Source organism: Silene latifolia, chromosome 7, assembly GCF_048544455.1.
Source record: "Silene latifolia isolate original U9 population chromosome 7, ASM4854445v1, whole genome shotgun sequence".
Classification (NCBI taxonomy): Eukaryota; Viridiplantae; Streptophyta; class Magnoliopsida; order Caryophyllales; family Caryophyllaceae; genus Silene; species Silene latifolia.
In genome coordinates this window covers 118,413,383-118,424,126 of record NC_133532.1, presented here as the reverse complement: position 1 = coordinate 118,424,126, position 10,744 = coordinate 118,413,383, and the positions used below count along the sequence as shown (strand labels likewise).

The 10,744-nt window shown below is 34.6% G+C and overlaps 1 protein-coding gene across 1 annotated transcript; it reads right to left on the bottom strand.

The window, feature by feature from the left end:
- Positions 1-886: 886 nt before the first annotated feature.
- LOC141590605 (putative cysteine-rich repeat secretory protein 6) lies at positions 887-1,702 on the bottom strand. The gene has a single exon (XM_074411180.1). The coding sequence runs from the start codon at positions 1,700-1,702 to the stop codon at positions 887-889; it is 816 nt and encodes a 271-aa protein (XP_074267281.1).
- Positions 1,703-10,744: the final 9,042 nt, after the last annotated feature.

Sequence of the window (10,744 nt, the reverse complement as noted above, 5' to 3'; positions counted from 1 at the left end):
TTGCGTGACCAATGCAGAAATCCTTTACCAGTGAAAACCTGCGGAAGTAACTGTAAAAGACTTTGATCACCAGTAGTGAGATGAAGCGGATCCTTGTAAACAGACGAAGGAGTAGGTGTCGCCATTGTTGACGGAGAAAAATCAGCGGAAGCTCAAATTTGATGAAAATGTCAAAATTAGGCGAAGTAAAAATAATAATGGCAATAAAACTGTAAACAATTGAATTTGATGTAGAAATAACAAGAATCAAGCATCTAATCAGGATCGAGTGACGATGATACCATATTAAATTGTAGTTTTGTGATGAAATGTAAATAATTGATCAGAAAATTGATGAACAACAAAGGTAAATAATGTTCTGATTTTATTGATCAAAAGCTTAAGTTACAATGCTGTACAGTATGCTATTTATATACAAATTTGAGTGTGTAAAATATCTTCAATGTAAGGAAATATCTGTAACAAACTCTTGTAACAAACTAATTCCAGTCGGTTATGATAACAGACTCCCAATGCTTAGTCATGATGTGGAGCAGATATCCAGAACCTTCTGATGGCTCAACTGAAGCTGAAGCTCAACTGATCCAACTGATAACTGATACAGTATCCTCAACAATGGCCGAGTATGTTTCAATTTAATTGACCCATGACCTTCGCGAATGAGTTCTTTGCATCTTTTAACTGCCGCTTTGAGACCGTTATTGACCAATTGCTCAATCCTGACGAGTTGAACACAAGCTTTTTCCAATCCATAAACTTTAAACATGTCTTTTAATTAATCAAACTTTATCCAATCCATAAACAAAACCGAAAATAACATCGAATCTTGTACAGACACAACGAAAAAGGAAATAAAAACAACCAAATAAACATGTAATTAAACTCCTCAAGCACCACCAATTAGAGTTTGATTACTAAACTTAAGTATACAATTACCATTAATAACTTCACCACCAATTGGATGAAACCTATGTTTAAATTCACCGGGACTCCTAAAAGATTTAGGCACAGAATCATACACTTCCTGCAAACATTGACTACAATTCTTGGCTGATATAACCGGAGTACATTGAACAAGGACATGAATTTTGTCTCGAGATCCACTCACCGGGACTACTCTTGTCGCGAAATTAGTCCTAGTCCAATTCCCATATCCAGCTTCTCTGATCAGACCTTCAACAGTAGTCGATAACGTCTTATTATAGAGCGTATAATCGGCCACTTTTCCGCCTATTATCCCGCCAGGAAATACAGAACCTCCCTTCTTATACTCATTTACGGACTGATTTGAATATCGAATGAGACAAATATTTGAAAACATATAAGTGCCATATGCGTAGCAATCGGTTGAGATGAAACCTATGTTTAAATTCTCTTTGGTAACGTAATGTACACATTGTTGACAGAGTTGAGGAGTAATATTTCCCCAACACATATAAGACCCGTACGCCTTGTCTCGGGATGAACCAGTCGTGGTGCTGAAAAAGGCGGGTATTGGTGGTTGGGACGATTCGCGAGCAAGATTGGAAAGAAGAGACGAGACACTCATGTAGTAATTTTGGTACGATGAGTTACCTTTGGTTAATAAGTCTTCCATGCATATTGAAAAACTGCCGAATTCTCGATCAAGTAAACTAATTGCAAGGTTGTTCAATGTTGAGATTATAATTATGAAGCTGATTATTTTGCAACACAATGCCATTTTATTGTAAAATATTATGGGTTTATAGAATTTATTTGCAAATTTTTATATATAATAATCTAGCTAGTCAAGCTCAACTAAAAACTAGCATGTTTAAAGCTTATGATTCAAATCTCAATGGTTTGCAACTATTTTATATCCATTAGATAAGATAAGATAAGATAGACACTAAGATATAAAAGTCCATTTAAGTGTGTTTGACTTTGAGTCAACGAAGTCGACTTGGCAGAAATAATTCAAAAGTTGGGTGATTGGTTTAAATCGTAGCATGTAGGGATGGCAAAGTGTCCAAAACATTATCTAGACTTATTTGAATAGGCTCTAGTGGGACGGGTTTAGGCTTGGGTCTTGACACATTGGAATCCATCGAATCTGGATCAAGTTTGAATCCAACACGTATGACACAGATCTCGGTCAGTTAATAAGGAATTATGACGGATTTCTGACGACGAGGCCTATCCCTGTTTTCCCAATACCATTTTTAATTGAGTATAGTAACTTGAGGACATTCAGAGGTTTGAACCCAGCAGCTTGAATAACTCTTCTTAAAATAGTCTCATGAAGCGAGAATCCCCAAACGGATGGTCAGACAGAACGATTTAATAGCGTGTTGGAAGAGTACCTGCGATACTTTGTGGGGACAAGTCAAATGGAGTGTGAGTGAGACTCCTTGATGTTGCCCAGTTTTGCTTTAACGGGCAACCGAGCTCCTCTTCAAACAAGAACCCGTTTAAGCTTGTTATAGGTCAACAGCCGTTATTGCCTCCCACAGCTGAATATCTATGGCGATCGGACAAAGAAAGCTCACGAGTTTGCAAAGAATGGAACGTGCTGAATGCCTAGATTGCTCGAGCTTACTTGGAGAAAGCGTCTCGCCACATGAAAAAGTTGGCAGATGAAAATCGGAGACTAAGTGAGTTCAAGGTGGGCGACATGGTCATGGTGAACTTGAACAAATAGCAGGTGAGATTCCTCTGGAAACGAGACAAGCGGTTGGTGTGAAAGTATGAAAGCTTCATCCTAGTGATCATGCCGATTGGGAAAGTAGCATACAAGCTCGAATCCCCTACATGGATGAAGTGTAGCAATCGGTGTAGAAATCTTGTTTTAAAATCACTACATGTAGGTATGGCAAAGTGTCCAAAACATGATCTAAACTTACTTGAACAGGCTCTAGTGAGACGGGATTGCCTGTGACATATGTTGCACTTACGTCGTCACAATATACAATGGTGGCCTTGGATAGTGGAGCATGAAGTTCCAACAATAAATTTCGGAGCCAACATGACTCAGATACCACATTAGCAACTAAGCGGTTTTTAAGCTTCCGCACTTGAGCGAGATCATATAGTAGGTCGCATCTTTGAAAACCAAGAAACCAAGTTGTCACCTAGATAAATGCAATATCCTAAGTCGGACGACGGGTGTCCGGATACCCGGCCCAATCAGCGTCAGTATATGAAACAAGGGCCATATGGCCCATATCATGTGAGGAAAATAGGTGTAAACCGAGAGAAGTAGTACCTTGTATGTAATGAAGGATACGTTTAAGAGCTGCCAAGTGCCCTTCACGAGGGTCATGCATATGCAAACAAATTTGTTGTAAGGCATAAGAAATATCCGGCCGTGTGAAGGTTAAATATTGTAAAGCCCCTTCCAAACTTCGGTAATGCTGAGGAGGGTATTGGAGTTGGTGTAGGCAATAAAAGTAGAATGTTATTTGTTTAAAATTTGCCACCATTTCCCATCCCCCTACTACTAATATTCTCTTAGTTTTCCCTCCAAAAGGTATCTAGCTAAATAAGGTAACAAGTAAAAAAAAACTCATTACATTATTATCTTTTCAATCAATATATTCTTGTAATTAAACTTTAATATTTTAATTAAAATTCATACTTATGAGTTTTTCATTAAAATCTATAATTTATAATGCAACCATTTCCATCCATAAATATTATTTTTCACCAGTTACTGTAACACCCGCGAATTTCCCATTTTGACATTTAAAATTTATTAAACCGTTTGATTACTTTATTTTATATTTTTGAATTTCTCAATTTAATTAATTTAATGTCAAACACGATTTTTATAAAAGTAATATATAAAAGTTCATTTATATAAAAATACGTACTATTAAATTATATTTTTGAGGCATAATTTTTATAAGAATAAATGTATACGTATTTTTGGTCGGATAGTAATAATAGTGACAGTAATAATAATAATCTCCGTCTTAATTTCCGTCTAAACTTTAGACCGTCACATTTCATGTTGTACCTACTTTAATCCGGACCAATCAAAAACCAACAACACATTCACCTACCTCTACACCACTTTTAAAATATCTCCCATTAATATTATACTCCCTCTGTCCCGGTCATTTGTTGTCCGTTTCCATTTTTGGGTGTCTCAGTCATTTGTTGTCCGTTTCCATTTTTGGGTGTCTCAGTCATTTTTTGTCCTTTCTATTTTTAGAATGAACTTGATGAGTAATTTGATCATTCTCATTTATTTTTGTTCCACTTGTCATTTAATTATTGGTCCTATCCTCTTTCCTTGGTCTTTGTGCCAAAACCAAAGAACAACAATTGACCGGGACGGAGGGAGTATATTATTATTACTAGTTTAGGGCCCGTGCAAAGTTGCACGGGCGTGTATAGATTATATACATAAAATTTTTCGTAAATTCTTAAATTTACAACATTGTTTTGGTTTCTTATTTGAGGTAATTGATTTCCCATATGTTACATGAAAATTATATACTTGGCAAATATAATTACAAATACAATACTTTTATAACAGTATAATGTACATATTTAAATTATAGTATTAATTTTTTTTTTTTCAAAATAACATTAGTATTAAGAGAGTATTAATTGTAAAAACATAGTTACACTATTGTTGTATATTATGCTTACACCCGTCGTATCTCATATCTTTGATTAGTGCATGCATATGCCGAAATGTTTACACCTATGTTGAAGCATGTTAATAATTTCAAATATCGGCAAATTTTACAATATAGGATAAGTTTTGAAATGTTTGCACAAAAATTAAAATTGAAATGAGGATGAAATAAAAAGTAGAATTACGAATTAAGTCAAAACAATATCAGTTAACGTGTACACTTGAAAACTTGGCATAAGACCACCCCCAAGCAAGGTCAATTGGGGGGTCAATTGGTGAAAGGTCACCTTAATCCACATTTAAGCAAAAGATTAGGATGACTCAAGGGTTGAAAAGGTGAGAAGAGGTCAATTGGTGACCTTCACTTGCTCAAATTGACCCAACAATTGACCTTACATGTGTCAAATTGTAATTGGTTTCAATATTTAAAATCCAATAAAAAAAAGAAAACTAATATATTAACATTAAAAGTACAAAGAGTATGCGGTTTTTTTAATGTATGCGGCTTTTTTAATTATGTATGCGGTTTTTTTAATTATGTATACGGTTTTTTTAATGTATGCGGCTTTTTTTAATTGCTCAAATTATGTATGCGGCTTTTTTAATTATGTATGCGGTTTTTTTTTTGTCAATGAAATCGGCTTTTCGATTATTAAATTTTAACTTTGTTATTTAATAATTTTTTTTCCGAAGTGTACGTCATTAAATTAATGTTTAATATATTGGAGTACTTTTATTTTTTTAAAATTACCATAAAAACTTGTGTATAATTAGTTAGTAAATAATAATTGAAAAAAGTAAGAGAGAGGTTTTTGTGGGGTAGATTGTAGAAAGTGATTGGAAATGTTAGAAAGTGGAAAATGATTGGATTAGATGACCTAGGTCGTGACCTTTTGCTTGGGAGGGTGAACATGAGTCAAGTTAATAACGCTTATGAGTTACACATTATGATATCTCTATAAATTATTTTCTATTTGATATAGTAATCAGTATATGTAAATGATCAAAGTAAAACCTCTTTGAGCTTTTGAAATTATTTTATGACCCGTTAATCGCAAAATATATTTGGTCTCTATGTCCCATAACATTACTTGTGTCTCATATCTTTTGATGTACACATTCAAAAGTCATAAATTAAGTTGAATTTATTTTTTAGTTTCAAGGTATTCAATATTTGACTGGTAGAAATTGGTACAAAATCAATTTGAAAATCAATTTGAGGTTCATTTTTGTTAACATGGTGGGCTCTTTTCATAGTCAATATTAGTCTTGTATGAGTTAGTAGATATAAATTTGATGATCGTTGTGGCCATTTGATTAGTGGGCTAATGAATTTTGGTAAAATTGTGCTTAGTATGAGGTGAGTATTTAGGTGGGAAATTAAAAAAGATATTTATGTTTTGTGTTTTTTTATTTATAAGAAATAAGAAATAAGAAATTGATCACTTTTATCAATGTAAGTAGAATATAGACTGGTAAAAGTGACCAATTTATAAGAAATAGTGAATATTATGTGTAAAAATGATTGTTTTTTTAAAATAGTCACTGTTAGTAACAAAATAGTGGTAACTTTTAATATCAAAAGCTAAATTTTTACCATAAAATGGTCATTTTTACGTGGTCTCACCATATTAAGGTATCATATCATAGTATAATTTGTGATTGAGAATTAGGTCATTAACACTCTAGAGTGTAAGCCCCTTATTCATGTTCGCTAACGTTAAATATACATCCAATAAAAACTCTCTAATGCATAACTTTTAATCCTTTATTAGTGTTTAAACAATGTCAACCTACTCATAATCAAATTTCATTCGTATAAATTGCATTAACTAATAAAAAAATTTGAGGGAGATCGGAGATAGTCTCTAAAGAAGTTATTGATATAACATTGTAATCATTTATCGTTTTCATTACCATTGTATAATTATATTGTTAATCATGACTTGAAACGACTCTTTAACTTTGTATATATTCTTATAATAAGTGTACTCGTTTTATTTTTAACCATGTTTTCATCTGTTTTATTGCCCGTGGTACTGTTTTGTATTATAGTTATAAAATAAGCTCATAATAAATTTATTATGAGACCTTCTCTAAAGATGCTATAATAACATGATAATCGAAGATCGGCAACAAAACATTAAGTTCATAGTAAAAAAAATTAATCAAGATACTATGGCAATTGTTATTGTTTTATTAATTAGTATAGATAGTTAGATTGAAAGTTATGAACACTTCAAGATGACTGGCCACTTTAATAAATAGCTATTCACACCGGTTTAAAAACGTAAAAGGAATGATTTTGAGACTAACAATTATCTAAATTGCATGATTAAACAATATTTTCAAATCGAGTAAAAACATGATGCTTAAAAATTTAAATTCATGCCATCAAACAATTGTATATACTATATAGGATATGAAAATTATTTAAAAAAAACCACAAAATTCTAAAATTAATTATGATATTATGGAGACCTTAAAATATAGAGAAGTTAGTAAAAATAACAATAAAATATGGTGGTATAAATTTTACGTTAACAACATAAAATAAATTTTATATATTGGGCTATTTAGTTAGTGGGCCTATTTTTAAGGAATCCTAAAATCCATGTTAAATGTGAAGTGAGGTTTTGGAGGGAAAAAAAATATGTTATGGTTGTTGTTTTATTATTTTATATAGATTATTATTATTATTATTAGATATTGTTGTGGTTGATACCGTGTCCCCATCCCCACACCCTCATTTCGTCTTCTTCTTCTTTTCAAACATAACAAGCAGCAGCAACAACAATGAATAGCAGAACACCATACTCAACCCTTTTTCGTCCCCTTCAGTCCCAGATTTCTCCCTCGTTTCTCAACCAAACTTCACCATTTTTATATCTTTAGCTTCCCCTCCTCATTCTCCTTCTTTCTATGTAAAAAAGAGCCAAACTTTCGTCTGTTTCATTTCGTCCGTCTTTCGAGGGATGCGGTTTTTGAGCATTTCTGTGCCATTTTTGGGTTTGAGATCATCCTAGGGCGATTCCTTGGACTTTAAGAGATCAAAAACAGGTAACAGTGATAGGTTACTTGACAATATGTCGGGAATTCGCCCTTCTTACTCGGTTTTTACCTTCATTTATCGTAAAGTTTCAATCTTTACTGTGTTTATTGTAAAGTCTCAACCTTTGTGTGCTTTCTCATGTGTGGAGTTAAGTTTGTTAAGTTTGTGGTCAGCTTAGTTGGTCATTGGTTGTCCCATGGCTCGTTTGTCACGGTTTCATCGTCTTCGAAAGTCGAGGGTTGCTTGTTGTCTCTTTGAGGAACTGTGTATATTGCATTGCTGACTTTTTGGGTGCGCTTGTGGCGAGATTTTGGACGGGGTTTATCCCTGCTCAGGTCGTGCTCTTCCCGTCTCAAATGTGTCTTTTGTTGATTGTCTGAAACCGTATATCTGCTAGGCTGTCCGCCCCTGCTTTACCCTTCGTCTTACTATTTTCGTTCTCAGTTTTGGGACGGATTTAATGGTTCCTCGGATCGGCTTTCCTGCTTGTATCTTTACGCTAAAGTCGTCACCTGTTTACTCGATCTTTACCGCTTATAAAACTCGGGCCTTAGGGAGTGTCGAAGTCCTGTTTTACTCTCTGTTTGGAGGTTGTTTTGAGCGGGAATGGTGGCGTAAGGGGGCTGTGTTTAGCCGCAGCTGTGGGCTGACCGAGGGTGGCAGTGACCACGGCAGTGGCAGTGGGTTGAGACCTCAACCGCGGCTTGGCAGTGGCGGTTGTGAGTCATGGTGAATGAGCCGTGGGTTGAGACCTCAACCTTGCCTTCTTCTTTCTTTTTCCTTAAGTCATTCTTTTAGTGTATAGTTGTTGGGCTCACATTCTTATATTCCTTGGGCTCACCATAATTTACTTGTTGGGCTTGATTTGTAGTCTTTGGGCCACTCATATTATGAGTGCATTCGGCGCTAATTTGGTTTATGTAAAATATTATTAATTCCCGTCTCGTGCTTTATATAACGTAATCCGTTAAACATTGTTCTTTATATATATATTTATTTCTCTCACATGATCAAATTGTTGGATTTCACATGATTATATGTTTGTTTTTACATGAGTATTAAGTTGGGTCTAACATATCTTGTTTGTTGGGCTTAATGTGATTTAATTGTTGGACTCCTCATAATTTGTTTATTGGGCTCATAAATGAGTCAATTGGACTTGGTCACATTTTATTCCGTAATTTCATTTACGTAAATTATTCATTGTCACTCATGATATTATATTCAACCGGCATGTTAAATTAGAAAATGGAATATAAGACAAGTATGAGTATCATTATTAAATAGTTATTTGTGAAGGGTCATATTCTTGATAATGCCTTGTATTGCTTTGTTGAGAGAGTCTTGGTCCTATCGGATACTAGGGGTGAGCTATAAGCCCTCTAGTTGCGATATGATCGTCGGGATTGATGTTCCCATCCGTACTCATGGTGAGATGCAAGCCATGAGTATGAATGTGACATTCATGATCCCGTGTCATATGATGTTTGCATGATCATTCTTACTCTTATTATGACTCAAGTGTGACGTTTTACATTGTGTGACTACTTGACATTCCTTACTTACCCCTTTCGGACCTTTGGTTACGAGTGTGTGCCATGTTTCCGGATTGGGTTATCTTTCCTATTTCGGACCTTTGGTTACGAGTGTGTGCCATGTTTCCGAATTAGGATATCCTTCCGCCTTTCTTCGGACCTTTGGTTACGAGTGTGTGCCATGTTTCCGATTAGAGGTTACTCGATCTTTGGTTACGAGTGTGTGCCATGTTTCGAGTCTTGGATATGATTGGTATATCGTTTGTCGAATCGGGTGACGTCCATCCCGAGAGTCTGGATCCAGGTTTAGACTAGGACCGTATTATGATCGTCGTCCTACCAAGAGGTTGGAGTCTAGATGGTTTGTCTTGTGAGTTCATACTAAGTCTATGTCTTACACTTGTTGAGTCGTGTCAACATGAGTGGGTTGACTTGGTTATTCTATTTCCTTGATTGTATATACATCCTCATATACCATGCCTATTCTGCTAAGAAAGTATTATGCCTGTTGCACCATGATTGTTCATTATATCTCCTTATTCTTCATGGTTCACATATGTTGCATGATTAATATGTTTGATTAAGTGTTGTTTGTTATCTGCTTTTGGACATATTGTGGCTGGGAGAACCTTGAGTTATGATGACCGGGTTTTGCCGTCACTTCCGGTACCAAAAACTATTTATAAAGAACCAAATAAAAGTAGTATTTATTCGGGTGTCGAACACAAAGATGGCGGGGGTTAGATACTTGGTTTGTTTAAGTCTTTAGTTTAGTCAAACAAAAACAAAGTTGATTAATTATAAACTAAGATGCAACAAGGTATAAAATTTAAACTAAATGAAATTGCTTTTAATTAATAAGGGAAGGCTAAGGTCTTTGGGTTCACAAAGGGCAATTAGGGGGAGAAACAAGGTCTAACAAGAGAAGGGTAATAATAGTGGTCAAGGGTTTAAGACTAATTTATTAGTCACCTTAAGCTCCTCAATAAGTTGTCACTTGATCGAGATGAACTAGCTACAAATAAAGCATAAAGACTACCCAATAGCATGAGCACCAAGACGGATCGAATGCATCAAAGAGATGTTCTAACTTTCATTAAAACTCATCTATAAGCACTTCTAAAACTATCTAATAGCACAATGCACCAAGGTAAGCCAAACATGTTAATGAAATGTCCAATTTTCATTGAGGCATTTCCACAAACACTTCAAATGCATTAAAAGTAGAAACCACATAATCACCCAATTCAAAAGGTTAACAACCCAAATTCATCCCCTTAATTACCCAAATTCTCCCTATGACCTTAGATAAGACTACTCACTCATGTTCATGGGTGAGAAATTAACAACAAATTGCAACAATAAACAAGTAAACATTGCAAACATGATAAAGACTAATACTTTTGATGAATAACAATTAAACAACATAAGAAATGTAAACAAATGAAAATAATGTAAATAAAAGATGAGAATTGTACCAACAAAGAGGAAAGTAGCAAGCTTGGAGAATAATGGAAGAATGAATTTCTTCAAATCTTCAAATACAAC

What these genes read in the sequence shown, in the direction of transcription:
- LOC141590605 (XM_074411180.1), bottom strand. Translation starts at nt 1,702, where the DNA reads ATGGCATTGTGTTGCAAAATAATCAGCTTCATAATTATAATCTCAACA.